Raw genomic sequence first — 19,009 nt, forward strand, 5'->3', positions numbered from 1 at the left:
CTGCCTGCAGGACAGGCTCTTGGAAATGCCTGCCTTAACTTCCCTGTGCTTTTCCCTTTGCAGGCCACCTATGATGGATTTCTGGCACTTTGGCAGTTTGATAATTCTGACTCAGGTAAGCAGAGAGAAAAATACATCTTTAAACTGTAGTTATTTCATACCAGAAGAAGCTGATCCGTGCGTGTGTACCTGCGGTTCCGTTTCAGATTCGAGTTTCCCGAGATCTGAAGACACGGATGTCGCCGATGGGGCGTTCCTGGATTCGGCCCTGGCCAAGAGGCTGACCTGTGGCTTCTGCAGGAGGGTGTTCCAGTGTGCTGAGGAGCTGAAGGAGCACATCCACGAGCACGCCTTCTCCATGCTCCTCCCGCTCGACGTGCTCCACTGCTCCCGGCCCGGCCTCGCCGACGGCGTTGCTGCCGGCCAGCTTGGCCGCTTCCAGTGCTCCAAGTGCCCCGCCAGCTTCACTCTGAAATCCAACATGGATCGGCACGAGAAGACCGTCCACTTCCACTGTAAGAAGATGCAGTGTCCTAACTGTGCCAAGCTGTTCCGTGACAAGACAGACTTAAAGCGGCACCTTCTGTCCGTGCACTCCAGCGAGCGCACCTTTGTCTGTCTCTGCTGTGGGAAGGGCTTCGGCACCCAGAAGAACCTCAGTAGCCACGTGAAAATGTGTTACCTGAGCTCTGCCCACCCGGCTGGGCTGGAGCTTTTGGACAGTGTAGGACCGAGCGAGGATCCTGAGGATGTGTAGCTGCCGTTGTTGTATATGAGACACTTCCTTGAACTAGGAAAAGCAAATTGTGCCATGGTTCTTGTGCTGCAAATAAATGTTCCACAGGTGTTGTTTCATAGAGTAACCCCCCAAAGGTGGTCAGTTGATGCTGTGCTGGTTCCAGATGCTGTGTCACTGCAGCCTTGGGGCAATATTTGTGCAAAGATAACTTTTTTGGGTCCATAAAACAAGCACTTTGGCTGTTTTATTGGAGTGCTCATTCTGTGTTCTGACACTACCTTCAACTGCTTTATCAGTAGATCTCAAAGTGCTTTATAAAAGAAATGGTGATGTCTTCCTCCAATTCCTCAGGAAAATAACATCCCTCAGGTTGTTGAAAGTGCTAGCAATAGAATTAATAATAGAATTCAATTCTGAATTCTGCTCTAGTGTTCTGTCCATTAGACCATTTGGGCATTCCAGGGGTTTTCACTGTGAACTTAGGAGCTGTGGAAGCACTGGGTTGCTGTTTGTTAAGTGGTTTTCTATGTCTTTCGAAGGAGAAAAACATACTGCTTGTTCATATGTCCAGTAGAGTATGTTACTTGGGCTTGAAAGTTGTTGCAAGGTTTGCATCTTTTACTGATACTGTATTTCAGTACTTTCAGGGCTTTTTTTAAAAAACATCCTGGAGTATGGCTGTGGTTTTCAGGGATTTTGTACATTTTTGTGACTCATTTGGTTTATATGCTGTAATTAAGTTAGCCAGGCTCAGTGTGGTGGTGTTGAAACAGAGGAAGGAGGCTTTACATAGATTTAATTGTAACTTGGGGTGTGCATACAGAATCAGTAATGGCTGTTCCTGGTGGGTAGAAATCTGTAATTCCTGTTTCATTCTATGAAATTCACTTATTTTTTTAAAAAGATTAAATATTTCTGTGTCTCTTGCTATATATTTACATACAAAACCAGATTATGGTAACTGTGAAATGAAAGTAGCATAATTAAGAGCAGTGCTTCCCAGCTGCTCTGTGTGCAGCACAGCTTGTCAGCATGTGGGGTTTCTTTCCTCAGTGTGAGAGACAGCTGAGGAGAAAAAAAAGCTAACTTCAAAAATGTTCTCTAGAGTTCTTTAGGGAAGTTCTTTCTCATGATACTGTTGCATCTCAGGGAGACAAAAAATGAGACATAGTTGTGCACTATGTGGACTCAGTGAGGAGCTTGTTCCCCAGCCCTTTCCTGTGGAAAGGTGAATGAGAGGGCCCATCAGGTCCTGCTGCCCTTGGGCTTGTGGAGAAGGATCAGGTGTATTCTGGTGCAGCTCTGCTCCACCTGTTCCTGCTGGGAGTCAGAGCTTCAGGGAGACGGCTCCATGCCATGCCAGGAGACCACAGTTTGCCTGCTTGCCTCTTCATTTGAGCAGGCTGCAGTAAGAATTGAGGATAAGTTCCTATGTAATCACTGCAGTACATTTTAATCATTTGGGTTTAAATGTTAGGGTTTTTGCAAAGTCAGGTTCATTTTTTCCACTCTTGTTCCCGTTGAGATCTTGGGTAACATGGATCTCAGCTGTCTGTGAGTGTGTGTAGCTTTGAGTGTCAGCTTCCCTTGTGACAGATGTCAGAGTAATTGCCTCATTATTTATTTTACTCTTAAATAATCAGCAAGTGAGAAAAGAGAAAGCTGAGACAGAAAACAAAGTTGTAACCCAATGAATCTTATCTGGGAATTTGGGACATGCAGGGAAGGATTTGTCTGACTTGGGAAAGAAAGATGCCAGCAAAAGCAATTTCAACAAACTTTGAAAGGTTTCATTACATAATAATAGTTAATGAGGTTTCATGTTTGCTCATTTTTCTTGTATTTTAGAATTTAATTCATCATGGAATCCTTTTTCTGTAGGCAGGTAAACACTGTCTCTAATCGAGGTTTTAGTAGTACTTTCCTTGGCCTATGCATCAGAGTGCTTCCTGAATTCAGCACTGGGAATTTCCAGTGCTTCCCTTCAGGATCAGGACTAGGTTTTTTTAGTTGTTAGAACTGAAAGGTATAGCAGGGCAGAGCTTTATTGGGTTTGTGTAGAACAGGTGTTGGAAGCAGGATTTTACTGTTAGGAAATGGCATGGGAAGCTGACGGGAGGTGTGAGTCTGACAGTTAAATTGCACTTTGCTATTTATAACCTTAAGTATAAAGAGGATTTAGCGGACAAGAATTCTACTGAAGTTTGTGAATTCTTTCTAGTAACCCAAAGAATGTAGTATTTCACTGATTATTAACTAGATGACAGGTTAATCCAAAGCAGCTCCATCAGGCATCACTAGTGCTTTTCCTTCACTCTCAGAGATGTAGGAGCCTGTTTCCTTTAACAACCTCAGTGAAATAAGTTACTTGAGATGACAATACCAAAGATTTTTTTTTCCCAAGCATTATTGTGTTGATTTTAAAAACACACATTTCCATAAATATTTTAGTGGCATTAAGTACACAGATTTTTACTGTGTCACTGTTTCTGTTTCCTTCTCCATTTCTTGGTGCTGTGTCCAGTAGCTCTTTACCCATGGTGCTGCTGTTTATCACCTTGATGATCATATTAAAGATGATTTCTTAGGACCTTAATGCTGCTACACTTAATGCTGCTCTATAAAATATTGTCATTTAGACAAAGGATGATGCTCATATCGAAGCTGGTATTTGTGCATTAAATAGATGTACTGTGGGTGCCTATATTTTACTGGACTGTGAAAATGTTAATGCTGCAATACACTTTTTTTTCTGACCATGCTGCTGTTTTTGAGGTGTTTCCTTTTGTAGATTCCAGAACTAAATATGTGGCTATTTGGTGCAAAAATAGTTTTCAATAAAACTATAGCTGCAAACAGTGTTCTGTGAGTATTTTTAAATACAGAAGCTGAAGATAATGGTTTTGAGTGATTTAAGCTGAATGCAGGCATGAGGGATCTTGAATCAGAGTCAGGAATCAGCTGTTGGAAATCCATGGATGTGTTGGAAGCAGGTGGCTGGGGAGGAGAGTGCTGGGGATGCAGGTCATGCACAGTGTAAGAATTAAAAACCCGTAGATGGTTAAGAGTGTGATTTCACTAATTGAACAGTGAAATAGTCAATGAGATGACTTTTTTGAGACATTCTGCGATTAATCTGTGTGTTCTGCTTTCTCTCTTGCAGTCAACGAGTTCACAGTCATCAGGAAGAAGTTCAAGTGCCCGTACTGCAGCTTTTCTGCCATGCACCAGTGCATCCTGAAGAGACACATGCGGTCCCACACGGGAGAGAGGCCCTATCCCTGCGAGATCTGTGGGAAGAAGTTCACCCGCCGGGAGCACATGAAGCGCCACACCTTGGTAAGGGCAGTGCTGAGGGCTGAATCCCTTTTGTTCAGGGTAAAGAGAACAAGAGTTTCACCTCATTTAAGTCTGGATTTTGTTTGCCACCTAGGGCTCATCTGAAGGCTTCTCCTGTATCTTTTTCCCCTGCCTCTCCAAGGCCTCGTGGCTGGCTGCCTGTTCATCCTCCTCCTGCTCTCCAAGCTCAGCTAGAGGCTTTCCAAGGCTTTGGTTGGATATTAGCAAAAAATTCTTCACTGAAAGGGTTGTTCAGCCCTGGCACAGGCTGCCCAGGACAATAGTGGAGTCACCACCCCTGAAAGGGTTTAACAAATGTGTAAATGTGGCTTTTGGGGACATGATTTAGTGGTGGACTTGGCAGTGCTGGGGGAACAATTGGACTTGATCTTAGAGACCTTTCCCAGTCTTAACAATTCTGTAAATCTATGACTTGATGCAGAAAGCTTTAAAACACATTGCTCAGCAAGAAGTTGAGGCAAAGCAACTCTGGTCTGGCCATGCTTAGTTATCAAAAATGCTTTCACACCATATTAAAGAGGCTTCTCAGCTCTGATTGTGAGGCTGGTGCTGGTGTCTGGCTCTTCACAGCTTCTGCAGAAACAAAATTTTGAGCCAAACTTTGATTATTTTTCTTTTCAGAGGAGAAATGATTTGCCATCCTAAAGAGGTCCTCCAAATTTGTTGTAGAGGTGGTATTGTGGCAGAGCAGGTAGTTTCTAGGCGATAATTCCAGCAGCAGGCCTGGCTCACCACCTGTAATACCCCAGGTCCCACACCAGGATCCTGGAGCCCTGTGTGCCCAAGTTTTCCACAGTACCCAAGTCCCCATCATCTCCTTCTTTCCTTGGCTGCTCCCATGTCTGTTTGGATGAGTGCCCAGCCATCTGCTTGGGCACTGCCTGCTCCCTGAGATGTCCCTTCCTTTTTTCCTTGGGTGCTGGAGCTTGGGAGGCAGATCCCAGTATGTCCTGTCCTGCTGCAAGCACACAGGTTTTGAGACCTGTTACTGGTTCTGCAGCAGGGAGTACCTTGTCCTGCCAGCTGGTTGTCTCCAGCATTTTATTTCTGAGAACTTCCCCTTTTTAAAATTTTATTTTCATAAGTTTAGGATGTTGTCAGCATATTTCTCCTTCTCTTCCTTGAAATATTGGCATTTAATCAGTTAGACTATCATCTTTTTAATGGCACTGTCCAGTGCTGAGGAACAAATGCTGTTTCTGTATTTAATACTAATTTGGCTGTGAAGGGAATAAGATTAATTTCTGTTCAGTTGCATCCAGGAATATGGCTCACTTGAACATGCTGACTGAAGTGTTAGCATTGGAAAAGAGGGAGAGAGGTGATCAGATTTTTAGTAGAAATGCAGCCTGCTGTAGTGGAAGGTATCCCTGCCCATGGCAGGGGGTCAGAACTAGATCAGATTTAAGGTCCCTTCCAACCCAAACCACTCTGTGATAATTACAAATTGGTTTAGTACCTGTTTTATAATTTCTTTTTATATGGCTCTTTTAGCCCTTATTCTGCACCCCTGACCACCTTCTGTTCTCCTATTCAGCTTTTGATGCCTGAAAATCATTCTTGTACGAGTTGAAAGTGAGTGATACCTATAGATCCTGCTGGATGACTCTGAGCAGCCCTGTCCAACTGCTTTAAAAAAAAGTAATAAAATTTAATACCTTTGCTTGATGCAGTAGAAGAATGTCGTGGGGACTGGCTCAGAGCAGGGGAACCTGCAGCCAGAGAAAATCAGAGGCACTCACAGGCTTTGAACACGGCTGGGACTGGTGCAATACAGAGCCTGAGCCAGTGTCCTGCAGTAGTGAGGGCTGAGGGGCTACAGTGGGTCAATTTGTCCTCTTCCCAAGGAGCTTTAGCTCAGCTGAATGTTCCAGAGTGCAGGGTTGTGGAGAGTCAGGTGGTGAGAGCTGGTGATCCCATGCTGAGGCAGGAGCAGGGAGCAGGCATCCAGGCAGCTGCTCTAAAATAAAAGGAAGGGCTTTAATTGGCAAAAGCTTTCCCAGAGCTGCTATGAGCATGAAAAGAAGAAATGAGTTAAAAAGGATTAGGGACTGGTGATATGTACCCGAGACTCTTGTGGCTGCTGGGCTGCTCAGAACAACCCCAAACCACTGGCACTATTTGTGTGCTTCTACACCACTTCCTAAAGTGTCTCCTGAGGATCAGTGCCAGACACAGGGCATTGAGAGCCTGTGCTGTCCCCATGTGGTGTTAATATATAAAAGAATAAAGAAAAAAAATATAAAAGAAAAATACATATTTTTAGTACATACTGGGCAGCCCTGAAGCAGTCAGACAGTTGGACTAGAAGATTGTAATGGGTCCCTTCCAAATAAACTTTTCTGTATATGTAAATAAAATCAATATGTATTTTACATGTAGATGTGTAAGTGAAAGTACCTGATGAGGCTCCTTGTGGTGGAGTTTGGGAGTTCTCACTGCTCTGGTTTCCTTTGGCAGAGGAGCAGGTGGATGGTTTGACAAACCCCTTGCCTTCCATGCAGGGCAAAAGCGGCCAGGGACAAATTTCACCTTTAATCAGGTGTTTTGTGCTTCTCCAAGTATTTAATTTTGCTCACTGAATAGTGCAGTTTGACTCTGGAAGTGAATTCTTTATCCTGCAGAGGATTTTCCTTGCTTCCTTTACTGGCCATGTATTCTGGGATAGCTTCATATGCCCAGGATTCTTGCACCATTGGTTATGGAAGAGAAACAAACCAAAGTATTCAGAAACAAGGTGAGAAGTGCATTCAGATGCATTTTTTGGGAGATACAGGAGATATTCCAAGTGCTCCTGTTCTTTGGTTCTGGACAGCAGTGGGATCAGGAGGGAGACCACTAAATCACCATGACATTAACACTGGTTTGATCAGGGCTATTCTTCTGTGGTCTTTACAGAACTGGTGGCTGTGGATTGTTTTTTGGATTTCTTTTTAACATTTTCCTCTTGGTGGTGGGTGTGATACCACTATTGCACCCCAGAAAAACAGAAGGGAAAAGGATGAAAAGAAATTATGAGAAAAGTTTGTCTCAGACTTATGAGTGTGATGATGAACAGGCAGCCCCAAAGGATTTTCCATTGTGTGTCATCATTGCAGGGCTGAATTAATCATGGTAGGTTTGAGTTCATGGTGGAAGCCAGTTGTGATCTCAGATAGCAGTTGTGTATTTACCTTTGCAAGGACATGGGAGCAGCTTTCATTCCATCTCTGTTGGCATTCACCTCTGTGTTCTTCCCTTCTTCTCCAGGTCCACAGCAAAGATAAAAAATACGTCTGCAAGGTTTGCAACCGGGTGTTCATGTCGGCGGCCAGCGTGGGGATCAAGCACGGCTCCCGCCGCCACGGCGTCTGCGCCGACTGCTCCGGCCGCGGCATCGCCGGCCACCTGGACCACAACGGGGGAGAAGGGTCCCCAGACGAGTGTTACCCTGGGGAAGGGCAGTACATGGAAGACCCAGATGACATCAAAGTGGAAGGAGATGAAGAGATGGGAGACGACGACGACATCAAGTGGAAGGATGACGTGGGGATGTCACAGGATGATGTGATTTTAGATGATGACAAAGATGTCGACTCCCCGCAGGAGCAGGACAACTCTGGGGAGAATGACAAGGATTTTACCTGGATTTCTTAGGGATTATTTTTTGTTTGGTTTTTTTTTTTTGTTTCACTCTGTTGTTTGTAGGGGGAGGGAGGGTGGGGAGGAAGGAGTATGTTGGAAAAACTAAGTAGCCTTGTTGTCGTCCATGTGTGCGAAATAACTCTTGTGTTTTCTAAACAAGTCCTTCTCTGTTCCACTCAGACACTGTCTTAGCAGGGTCGCTTCCAGCGGCACGACTGACTTCGCCTTCCCCCTTTTCCCTTTCCCCCTGTGACCCCCTGCCCGTGGCCACCCCTTTGGCCAAGCCAGCCAGGCTTCCCAAGAGGGAGGTGGAGTCTCTGCAGGTGTGAGGAGGCTGGTGAAGCATGAATCCTCCTCCCCTTCCCACTCTGAACCAAGCACCAGGGAGGTCTTTGTGTCCAAAGCAGGTTTGTTGGTTGGTTAGGTTTTTTAATACCTTGTCTGTGCTAAAATCCCAGCAGCAGTGGAATTTCAAGCTAAGGTTGTGAAAGCAGATGGATGGATGTGTTGGAGGGCTTCCCCTGATGATACAGACCTTTTGCAAAGTTATTTAAAGAGTTTTAATTATTTTTTATGGAGCCAAATAGATCAAAAGGCAAGTCAGATTACAGCCTTATGAATACTTCTCTTGGATTCTTAGCTTCCAAAAGAATCATCATCAAAGACAGATTGTGACTTCTCTTGGACCTACTGGCATCTTACCCAGTCCTGTCTTCCAGCCTTGGTCATCCACAGGCACCAAAACACATTTGTGCTTCTGGAAGCACCTTTTGCTCTAGAGGACACGGTTCTGTACCTGTCATTCTTCTCCACAAATATCTTCACTTTTCTCCCTTTGCTCAGCTGCCTTTTTCACAAATATATGCAAACTGCAGGAAAACTGAGGCATTTGGCCAAGTGCAGGATGAGCTGGGAAAGGCGAGGAGCCGAGGTGAGGAGATCCCAGCAAGGTGGAATCTTGCTGCTCCTGTCCCATGGACTTTTGTGGGGCCAGGATTTCACCTGTTCTTCCTTGTTCTTCCTTGCCAATCTCAACAATCTCATTGATCATGGATAGGCCTAACACCTACTTAATTCATGACAAAAACCCTCAGCTTTAGTTGCACTGGTTCTGTGTAAATTTTCCAATAAACCATTTTTTCTTTAAATAAGAACCAGGTTTCTCTCCCAGTGTCTCCTCAGACTCTGTGGGGCTGTTCCAGATAGTTGGATTCTCCCTGTTCATATCGGCCACTGTTGCCTTCTTCCAGCTACACCTAAATAACAACAGCAACAGCGTGTGTTGGAATTGTCTTATTCCTGAGAAACAGCTTGTTCTACCTTCACCTCTTTGCTTCTGGTGCTTTTTTAAACAAAAGAAAAAAGAAAAAGCCGAAGACCTCACTCCATCCTTGCCATCGAGCAATTTTCTACGATGTCTGTGACTGTGGTACCTTGAAACCTGCCACAAAAGACAACCCATTGCCAGAAGCCAAATGACTCAAGGTGCTATTTTCCTTCCTGCAGGCCTGGTAGTCCGTGAGGAAAAGCATGGTTCCACCCAGCAAGGGAATTAGAAGTATACTGTACAATAAACCCTCATAAAGCAAATAATCTGAAAGGATTTAAGCCACTCAGTGCCAGGATTTTGTGGAGCGTGGTGGGAGCCTTGATCCTGGCACCTGCAGGAGCTGGATTCTCTCTCCATTCCCTCCTTCCAGCTGCATCCTGGGTTTATGGCATTCACTCCTTTCTCTGCTCCTCAGTTCCTTGCAGACATTCACCACCTCTCCACATCCATCACCCTGGTTCCCTGTTGCTTCCATTGGGAGCCTCCAAGCTCCTGCCCCGTCGATTTGGGGGTGTCAGTGATGTGGGAACACAGATCTTTCCTAAATCCCTCTGTGTGGCTGAGTGGGGCCACACCAGCCCTGCTGCTGCTGCCCCTTGGACTGGAGGGGTTGGTGGCTCTTGTTGCTTTAGGCTGTGAGCATGGAAAAAACTCTTCCTTAAATAGGGGAAGAGCAGAGCGGGTCATGCAGGAACAATTTTCTTAACTTGTAAAAATCTCATTTTGCATTTTAGGTTCTTTTCCTTCTCCTCCCCTATTTAAAAAGCTGTAAAAACCCACCCAGTATGTCACAATTGGACCTTTATATACCCTTTTCCAGTGGTTTTGGGGGGTCCCAGAGTGAGGAGGCTGTTCCCTTATCCCGATTTTGGACCCCCCAGAGTATGGGCTCTCTATTTATTGTCATTTACCCTGTAAATATGAAGGGGTTAGGGGGTGCCTGAAGTCTGAATGTGCAGCCTCACCTGTTGCATGTAGACAAATACATACAGTACTTAAAGATTTATCTTTAGCTTTGCTTTTTATATGTAAAAATCTATTTAAAAGAGAATTTGAAAGCCCAAACAGTTCAAACCCCTGGGTTTGTGTCACATTCCGACAGCCCATGCCCTCCAATGCTGGTGTGTGCATCCACCTTCCGAGGAGGAGCAGGTGTGGGCCAAGCCCTCCTCTTCCTCCCTGCCCTTGGGTGACTCAATTTTGTCATCAGCGTTACGGAGTGCAGAGCTTTCTTCACAATTCCCTTGGAAATATTTTATTCTTTTCTTTCCTTGTTTTTATTAAAGGTGGGCAGAGAGCCAGGTAGCACTCAGGAGTGTTTCCAAATTGTGTCACTTTGAGGCTCTTTGAACTGAGGATGCAAAAAATAAAGCAAAAAATAAAATAAAAAGGGAGAGAAAAATGGAAAACCTGCATAAAAACTAACTTTTCCCATGTCATAACCTCGCACTAACACACACCATGTACCAAATAAAACCCTTCTAACACCTGATATCTATTGAAGTGCTTTGTTCTGATGGAGGTGTGCAGAGTTGGAAACGCAGGGATTCATCTTTAACCTTCCATGCTCCGACTTGGGTTTGGAAAAAAAAGGAATTTGGGCATGTTTTTTTTATGCTGAAACTTTATAAAACTTCATCAGTCACTCCAGGTGATCGCATCCCTCCAGCTTCTCTCCAGGGTCTCTCAGATATACTGCCTATGCAAACTTCTGCTCTTGGAGATTTAAACAAAACCCCACTAATTCTGCCTGTTCTGCATCTAGTCTTTGTATCTCCCTTCAGGGCTTTGTATACTTCACTGAGGTTCCCTTTTTTTAATTTTTTCTAAATATATATATATATATATATGTGTGTGTGTATATATATACAGACTTAGTTCCAAAACAATAACTCCCATAGAGGTAAAACATGGATATACTCAGTCTCGAGAATTTGCAATTCATTTTTTTAAAGCATTTGTACATGTAAATGTTCCTTCTTGAATTCCTTGATTTACCCTCATTTTTTATTTTAAATCTGAGTGCCAGGAGTAGAGAGCGGAATGGGGCAGAGGACATTATCCTGTCTGTGCCCTCTGGAAAACATCCCAGGGATCCGTGGACTTGGAGAACACCTTAAAGGATGGAGACAAACGAGGTCCTTGTGTTGATTTGGGATTTCCAAAAAATATTCTCGAAATCATGAATTTCCCAGTTTTGTTGGTTTTTAAGGTCACCCCAAAACCTCACAGCTGCGGAGCGGCTTTGTGGGGAGGCAGGGGGGGACTTCTCTAATGAAGGTTTGCAAAGTGATTGTCCTTTCCCTTTTTTTTTTTTTTTTTTTCCTTTAATCAAAAATCAGATTTTTGGACAACAAAACAAATCATTTTTGTCTAGAAGGAACTCCACTCTAGCATTACTCCCCCTTTTGTTTCTTCTCCACACTCCTGCCTTTAAACACTCCACATCCCCGAAGCAAAGCTGTGGCTTTTGGGATGCATTTTGGGACTGTCCCTGAGCACCCCCTCCTCAAAGCTCCCCCTTTTGCACATCACCCTCAAGGAAAGAAACTCCATGAAAACAATGCAAAAACTGGAATTTTTTGCAATATTCTGAAAGATAATCTAATTTTCGCTCATTCTGTGTGACACGTGCGACTCCTATGAAAGCCATAATTAATGGTTCCTTTCATTTTGTAGATCCTGAGTCATGTTTTGAATTTCAGCCTTTTTTTTTTTTGTTTCAGTCCCCCTAGTCAGAGTGCTGTGTGTATGCTTTCATATATATTTATTTTTCAACGTGCTTTAAACCTGTCTACAAAAATAAAGTTGAACAAACACAAAAAGGACAGTGTTTGAAGATTGTTGATTTTTTTTTTTCTTTTTTTGCTGGGAATATTCTATATTATACTGACTTTATATTAATTATTATAAACCTGTGTTTGTATTGAAGATGTGTTTAATATTTTGGGGAGGTTGAGGAGATTTCGTAACCAGAAGTCAGTGGGAGAACAATGCTGTGTTGTACTGATTTTCTGTCGATGTAGTTCAGGTAAATCTGATTTTATTTTCTAGTTGCTGCCCAGTTCCTCGCCTGCCGAGGGCTGCCCCTCGGATAGAACCTTTGTGATGGGATTTAGCTTAGACATACCTGCAAAAATCAATCAGTTTCAATAAATTGGGAAATTGCTGCTACAATTTTGTCTGCTTTTTCTTTCTTTTAATATGTTGTTATTATTATTATTATTTTCCTCCTTGCCTGTGTGGAAGGATGGGGACCAGAAGGGAGCCCTGACCCCAGGCTGGGGGTGCTGCTCCCTCCCCCTTCCTTCCCCATCCCAAACAGACACCTTTGGCTCATTCCCTCCCTCCCTGCTGCCTGTTGGTGACAATCTCCCTATTTTTTGGGCATTATCTGAAATGAAATTAACTCCCAGGAGGATGCATAGGGTAATGCCATCCCTGGGGGATGTGGGATGCAGGAGGGGGGTAACAGCAGTGGGTTTGGGGGTGCCAAGGGGCCCCAAGGTGCCCACCCTGCCTGTCTTAACAGTAACTAAAGAATAGGAATCATTAAAAAAAAAAATCTAAATATTTATTTTTTTTCTTTTGGATCTGATACATCACATCCCTGGAGGGGACAAGTAGGGGCACAGCACCAGCCTTGACCCACGGGGCCAAAGCAGTGTCTGACCCCCTGCAAAGGGGACCCTGCAGTGAGGCCTCCCTGATGCAAAGGGAACCTTCCCACAGGGCAGGAGGGTGGCAGGGCCACCACCCCTCCCTGTCCCCTCCCTGCATGAGGACAGGAGCGGGGTGGCATGGCCTGGCCAAACCCCAGCTGCTGCCTGGGCTGGAAAATGACAGCACAAGAGGGGAGAAAGGGTTTTGAGGAGAAAATGGGGATTTTTTTGGGTAAAAAAGGGGTTTAAAGTGAATTAAACCCCCTGAAACCCACCCATGGCTGGAGGAACCCCGCTGCTGCAGCGCCGTGGCCCACGCGCTCTCGTGCTGTGGGAGGGAGTATGTAAAAATACCAATTTTCATATATTTTATTTAAAAAATAAAAACCACACGAAGGAAAAAAAAAAAAAAAATAAAAGTAAAGGAAAACAAAAAGACCCCTCTTTGTGCAGTTTGGCTTAGTGCAAATGGGCGCATTCCTGCAGGCACTTCCCGGGGCATCGCCCCGGCAGGGGCTCCCCAAAACGAGAGAGAGAAATGACATTACAAAGAGTAAAAACCCCCCCTGGGGGGGTGAGGGGGGGCAGGCGCCCACCTCTGCCCTGGGCACTGGGGCTGGGAACGGACACCCCCTTTTCCGAGCCCCCGCTGGCCACAGGCACAGCTTATTTGAGCCGTGGGGGGGTCCCCAAACCGGAGTGGGGAGGGGGCCGGGAGCAGCCAGACACCCCCTGCCAGCCCCCGCCGGAAAGGAGCGGGGTTGGATTGTTGGATTTAGCTTATTTTCAAAGGGAAAAAAAGGCAGGGGGGGACAAGCTCCGTGGCGGGGGGGGCCGTGTGTGTGCATAAAGCTTTCGGGGGGCCGTTCCCTGAGTCCGGGGGGGCGGCCGGGGGGGCGCGAAGGCACCTCGAGTGCAAAATGTGCAAGAAGGAGGGAGCGGCGGGGCTCCGTCAGTCGAGGAAGCGCTGGCAGGCCTTCTTCCAGCGGCACGCCGTGCACCACATCTCCCGGTGCTCCATGCCGTACACCTTGCGGCACTTCTTGGCCTCTCCCCGCGGCCGCCTGCGGCAGACGGGACAAGTCACAACCGGGGGACACACGCAGGTGAGAGGGGATGGGGTGGGGCACGACAGCCATGGCTCACCTGGGCACGGCCGGTGGCTTGGGTGGTGGCGGGGTGGGGACAGTGGGGGACAGCGGTGGTCGTGGGGGTGTCCGGCAGCCCTGGAGAGAGAGGACACAACCCTCATCAGACAAGGTGATGAGGGAGTGCAGCAGCCCCACCTCCATCCCTGTCCCCACTCCATCCCTGTCCCCCTCCATCCCTGTCCCCTCCATCCCTGTCCCCCTCCATCCCTGTCCCACTCCATCCCTGTCCCCCTCCATCCCTGTCCCCCTCCATCCCTGTCCCCCTCCATCCCTGTCCCCTCCATCCCCGTCCCCTCTTCATCCCTGTCCCACTCCATCCCTGTCCCCCTCCATCCCTGTCCCCCTCCATCCCTGTCCCCCTCCATCCCTGTCCCCCTCCATCCCTGTCCCCTCCATCCCTGTCCCCCTCCATCCCTGTCCCACTCCATCCCTGTCCCCCCTCCATCCCTGTCCCCTCCATCCCGTCCCCTCTCCATCCCTGTCCCCCTCCATCCCTGTCCCACTCCATCCCTGTCCCCCCTCCATCCCTGTCCCCTTCCATCCGTGTCCCCTCCATCCCTGTCCCACTCCATCCCTGTCCCACTCCATCCCTGTCCCCTCCATCCGTGTCCCCTCCATCCGTGTCCCCTCCATCCCTGTCCCCTCCATCCCTGTCCCACTCCATCCCTGTCCCCTCCATCCCTGTCCCCCCTCCATCCCTGTCCCCTCCATCCCTGTGCCCCTCACCTGGTACGCGTGGTCAGTGTGGACGTGGCAGCGGCCAGGGGGGGCCGGGGGGCTGCAGGGGGAGGCCAGGGCCAGGTCGAGGATGGGCAGCACTGGTGGTGGAGGAGCCTCGGGGCCGGGAAAGGCGGGAGGCACCGAGGAGGTGGGAGAGACCGGAGTGAGGCTGGAGAGCCCGTCGGTCAGCGCGTCCACGTCCACGTCCAGCTCCGTGTAGTAGAAATCCTCCTCGCCATCGCTCTGCTCCAGGTCGGCTTTCCGGCTGCAGGGAGAGCAGAGGCTGGCTGGGACATTGTCCCCCCAGCACCACAGGACCCTGGAAGGGATATCAGGGCGTCTGGGGGTGTCCAGGGGTAGCCCATGTGCTTACCCAAGGTGCATGGTTCGGATGTGCTTCTGCATCCCTGAGGAGCTGCTGAGGACTTTGCCGCAGCTCTTCCACAAGCACTTGAACATCACCTTGGTGGAGTTCTGCAGGAGAGAAGTGTCAGGCTGGCAGCTCCATCCCCAACCTCATCCCCAGCCCCATTGCCTTCCCAAATACCATCCTCATTGTCATCCCCAACACTACCTCTGTCATCACCCACACCCCCAAATTAATCTCAACCATCATCCCTATCTCCAACCTCATCCTCTTAATTCCCACCCCAAACCCTGATCCTCCTCCTCATCTCCATCCTCACTATCCCCATCCCCAAACTCATTCACATACCCAACCTCATCCCAACTGTCATCCCCCCCCTTAACCTCACCCTCGTCTTCATCCCTATCCTTTCTATTCCCAAAACCCAGCTTCACCCCCATCACCATCCCCAGCTTCATCCCACCTTCCTCTTCCGTGGGGTGGGCTCTCCAAAGACGAAGTGGGTGCCGTCGGGCTCATCAGGGCCCTCATCCGGCAGTGGGCCGGGCAGGAAGGTGCTGGGGACGTGGCTGGAGAGGGGGGGTGACGGGGTGGAGGGGGTGGATCGGTCACTGGAGGGGTCCCAGCTCCAGTCCCCGCTGGTGTTGCTGCTGCTGCTGCAGCTGGAGGACATGGCAGGAGCCTCCTTCCAGACCTCGCTGCCAGGCTCTGGTGAGGAGGAAGAAGAGGAAGGTCAGGTCCTGCCGTGGGACACGTCCAGGGATGGTGGGGACAGGGAAATGCTCTCACCTGGGGCATGAGTGGCTGGTGGGTGCCCGAGCACCAGCGGGCTGGTGGAGAGGCTGGTGAGCACTGCGGCTGCCATCACCTCATCAATGCCCGCCTTGCCCGAGAGCTTCCTGCCAGAGAGAGCAGAGGGGGCTGTGTCAGGATGGATGAGCCCCCTGGGATACCCTATCACTTTCCCTCCCCCAGTGAGGTGCCAGGACCTCCCACCCACGGTGGCCAGCACCCACCCCAGGGTGGTTTGTGTGGGGGTACAGGGGTGGCACAAGGTCACAGCAGCCCCACCATGCTGGTGGCATTACCAGGCGGAAAGGCACCCACAGGTGTCCCACACCCTGAGATGCTGCTGATCCCTCCAGGGATCATCCCAGCAGCTGGCTGCAATTCCCCTGGGCATGGCACAAGCAGCAGTGCAGGCAGAGGTGCAGGCAGGCTGCCAAAATGCCACTGCTTGTGCCACGCCAGGGTCACCCTCCATGCCCGTGGGCAGCACCGTGCTGGAGGGTACTGGCACCTGCATCCTGCCCAGGGACACAGGGATGGATTGCCTAAGGCCAAACAGTTCCTTGAGGTGGAAAAAAACCTATAAAATTTTAGATTAAAAAAAAAAAACGAGAGGTCAAGAGCAGCCAAAACCGTTTTGCAAACGGATAACCTGGTGATGCTCCCAGCTGGGAGTCCCCAGAGCTGCCACAGCGGGACAGCCGCTCACCGCCGGGGATCCCGGCGTGGCCAACAGCGGCCAAAGTCCTCCTGCAGAAAAAAACCCGGCAGTGAGGCCGGTGCTGGTGGGAGGGTGGTGGCCGTGCCGGTGTCCCTACCTGTGCCGGGGCACGGGGATGCACTGCACGGCCGAGTGCAGCGCCAGGCAGCGCTCCAGCCCCGCGTCCAGCACCCGCAGCATGGCCTCCTGGCTGGCCGGGTCCTGGCGCGACGGCGGCTCCCCCAGCCAGCCCTCGGATCCCAGCGGAGCCTGCGGGAGAGACGCAATGGGCAGCGGGGATCCCCGAGCAGAGGATTCCGCAGGGATCCCCGGGACCTCGGTGGGATGGGGAGGTGGGTTTGGGGACCTGGAGCAGCGCCTCCAGGCAGGGCTGTGGTGGGACTGCCAGCCACTCCGTGGGTCTCCCTGGGGTAAATCCCGAGTGGATCCCACCAGGTCGCAGTGGGATCCAGCCAGGAGATCCTTAGCACTCTCCAGATCCCCCTGTGATGCTGCTGCCAGCACCATCACCCACTGGCTGAGCATCAGCAGGGATCCAGCAGGGATCTCCAGAGCCAGGAGACGACCTGACACTCTCCTGGCAACGCAGCTCTAAGGTGGCAGCACCCAAATCCCACACCCCGGTATAGATCCACACCTTATGAATCCACATCCCAAGTTTATCCCGCTCTGAGCGGATCACCGGGATCCAGGGCTGGGAGCCTACTCGTGCCTGCCAGGCCGATCCCAGACACCGGCACAGAGTGGATCCCACTCCAGGGACATCCCCCGTGATCCCGCTCCGAGCGGATCCCGCTCCGAGCGGATCCCAGCCGGTCTCCCTGGGGCGGGGCTGGGCGGATCCCCGCGGCGGGAGATCCCTGGAAGATCGCAAAGAGCCGCGATCCAGGAGAGGCGATCCGCCGGGGGTGCGGGTGATGTGACCCACCACCACCCCCCGCGCTCCGCCGCCACAAACCACCCCCCATTCCCGCCCCCCAAAGTTTATCCCATCGCGGCGCCATTTTACCGGCGGGGAAAGTTTCGGGCGGGCCGCTGTCAGCTGTCACCGCCCCCCCGCCGCCTCCCCCGGATCCCACCCCGGTCTCCGCCGCCGCCCCCCCCCGGTACCTTGGCGGCGGCGGCGCGGGCGGCGGGCGGCGCGGGCGGGGGCGGCGGGCGGCGGCGGCGGCGGGCGGGCATTAGGACCGCGGGCGGGCGCGGGGGGTCCATGCGCGGAGCGGCCGCGGCCCGGCGGGGGGAGCGCGCTCCGCCGCGCGCGGCCCCGGTGTCGGCGCCGGTCGGGCCACGCCCCCCGAGCGCCGCGCCATTGGTCGGAGCGCGCGGGCTGGAACGCGGCCGCCGCTCTCCGCGCCGCTGATTGGCTGCGGCCCGCTGCCACTTCGCTCGCGGCGGCCACGCCCCCTCCCTCGCGAGGCCGCCACGCCCCCACCCCGGCCGCGCCACGCCCCCGCCGGCAGCGGCCATCTTCGCGCGCCCCGCCCTCCCGCCGCGCGCGCTGCCCGCGGGACCCCCCAAAAAAACAACCCCCCCTCCCCCAAAACCCCACCCCACCTCCGCCAGGCCGCCCGTGTTACCCCCCCACACCACCACTGGGTCCCCGCCGGCACCTCTAGAGCCACCGTGAACTCACCCCTCCTTTTCCCGCCAAACTCGCGGCGCTCCCCAAAAGTTGCGGAGGACCCCCGAATGTTCCGATTTTGTTGTTACGACACGGGATTCTGGGCGCCCCCCAAATAAACGGGGGGATCCCGCCACCGAGGAGCATCCCACAAAACTCCCGACGGCTCCTGTGGACTTACCGGGGTGAAATTTGCACCGTTAAAATTTGGGGGGTTCGCGCAAAAGTGACGTCCCCCGCCAAATTATAGGGCTGCCGATAAGTTACAGGGGTTTTTCAAACGTTGCAGAGCTCCTCACAAAGTTATACTCCCCAAAACTTATAGGGTCCCCCCAAAAGTTCTCTCCGAAGTTTTATGTCCCCTGCAACTTGCCTGTAGGGATCCCCCATCAGCTCTAGGGCTCCCCCAAAAGTTACAGTCGCCTTCTGCTAGAAAAGGGGGTGTGGTCTGAGCTTTTGGGGTGTGTGTGCGCCGTTCCCAGTAGGAAAGAAATCCCTAATTCCACCGTCAGTCCTGCCCACCACGAGGAATCTCTGCCAAACCCACCCAGAACGGCAGGGCGGGGTGGGGTGCGAGGGGTACGGGAGGTATTTGGGGTACTGAGGTGCATGGGGGGTACACGGGGTGCGTGGGCTCCATGGGGAGCGTGGGCTACCCCGGGCATGTGGGGTGCGTGGAATGCCCTGGGTACCCGCAATGCTTGGAGGGCGTGGGGTGCGTGGGATTCTGGGGTGCATTGGGGTGCCCTGCGGACGTGGGATGGAGGGGGGGTACTGTAGTGCAGGGGGTATGTGGGGTCCATGTGATACACGGGGTGAGTGAGGTTTTGGGGTGCATGGGGCGTTTGGGGAGCTCCGGCTGGCGCCCGCCCGCGTTCTGCTCCTCACCTGCCCCAAAAAACCCGCGGGGCCGCGAGCGCCGGGC

General features: G+C 50.9%; 2 protein-coding genes across 14 annotated transcripts in view; one reads left to right on the plus strand and one right to left on the minus strand.

Annotated features, from left to right (window-relative positions):
- ZBTB46 (zinc finger and BTB domain containing 46) overlaps nt 1–12,230 on the plus strand; it is a 51,080-nt gene extending 38,850 nt beyond the window's left edge. For 5 of the 10 annotated variants that reach the window (XM_086852393.1, XM_086852397.1, XM_086852395.1 and 2 more), the window contains 4 exons: nt 64–115; nt 207–515; nt 3,903–4,078; nt 7,349–10,545. In XM_086852393.1, coding sequence (XP_086708519.1) covers nt 64–115; nt 207–515; nt 3,903–4,078; nt 7,349–7,735 — 924 coding nt within the window. In that variant the 3' untranslated portion in view covers nt 7,736–10,545. Of the gene's footprint in view, nt 1–63; nt 116–206; nt 516–3,902; nt 4,079–7,348 lie in introns of all 10 variants that reach the window. The other 5 variants (XM_086852398.1, XM_086852400.1, XM_086852399.1 and 2 more) reach the window with 1 other exon arrangement.
- Nucleotides 12,231–12,605: 375 nt separating this feature from the next.
- On the minus strand, nt 12,606–18,481 carry SLC2A4RG (SLC2A4 regulator). 4 transcript variants are annotated; one of them, XM_086852975.1, is made up of 8 exons: nt 18,097–18,481; nt 16,561–16,712; nt 15,743–15,852; nt 15,417–15,661; nt 14,960–15,060; nt 14,593–14,851; nt 13,862–13,941; nt 12,606–13,779 (listed from the first exon to the last, which is right to left on the minus strand). In XM_086852975.1, the coding sequence occupies exons 1-8, from the start codon at nt 18,229–18,231 to the stop codon at nt 13,668–13,670; spliced, it is 1,194 nt and encodes a 397-aa protein (XP_086709101.1). In that variant the 5' UTR covers nt 18,232–18,481; the 3' UTR covers nt 12,606–13,667. The 4 variants fall into 4 exon arrangements, with proteins under 4 accessions (XP_086709101.1, XP_086709102.1, XP_086709103.1 ...); XM_086852976.1 differs by lacking the exon at nt 18,097–18,481 and adding an exon at nt 17,574–17,675; XM_086852977.1 differs by lacking the exon at nt 18,097–18,481 and adding an exon at nt 17,473–17,524.
- Nucleotides 18,482–19,009: the final 528 nt, after the last annotated feature.

Source organism: Cyanistes caeruleus, chromosome 16, assembly GCF_971803275.1.
Source record: "Cyanistes caeruleus chromosome 16, bCyaCae1.hap1.1, whole genome shotgun sequence".
In the NCBI taxonomy this organism is placed as follows: Eukaryota; Metazoa; Chordata; class Aves; order Passeriformes; family Paridae; genus Cyanistes; species Cyanistes caeruleus.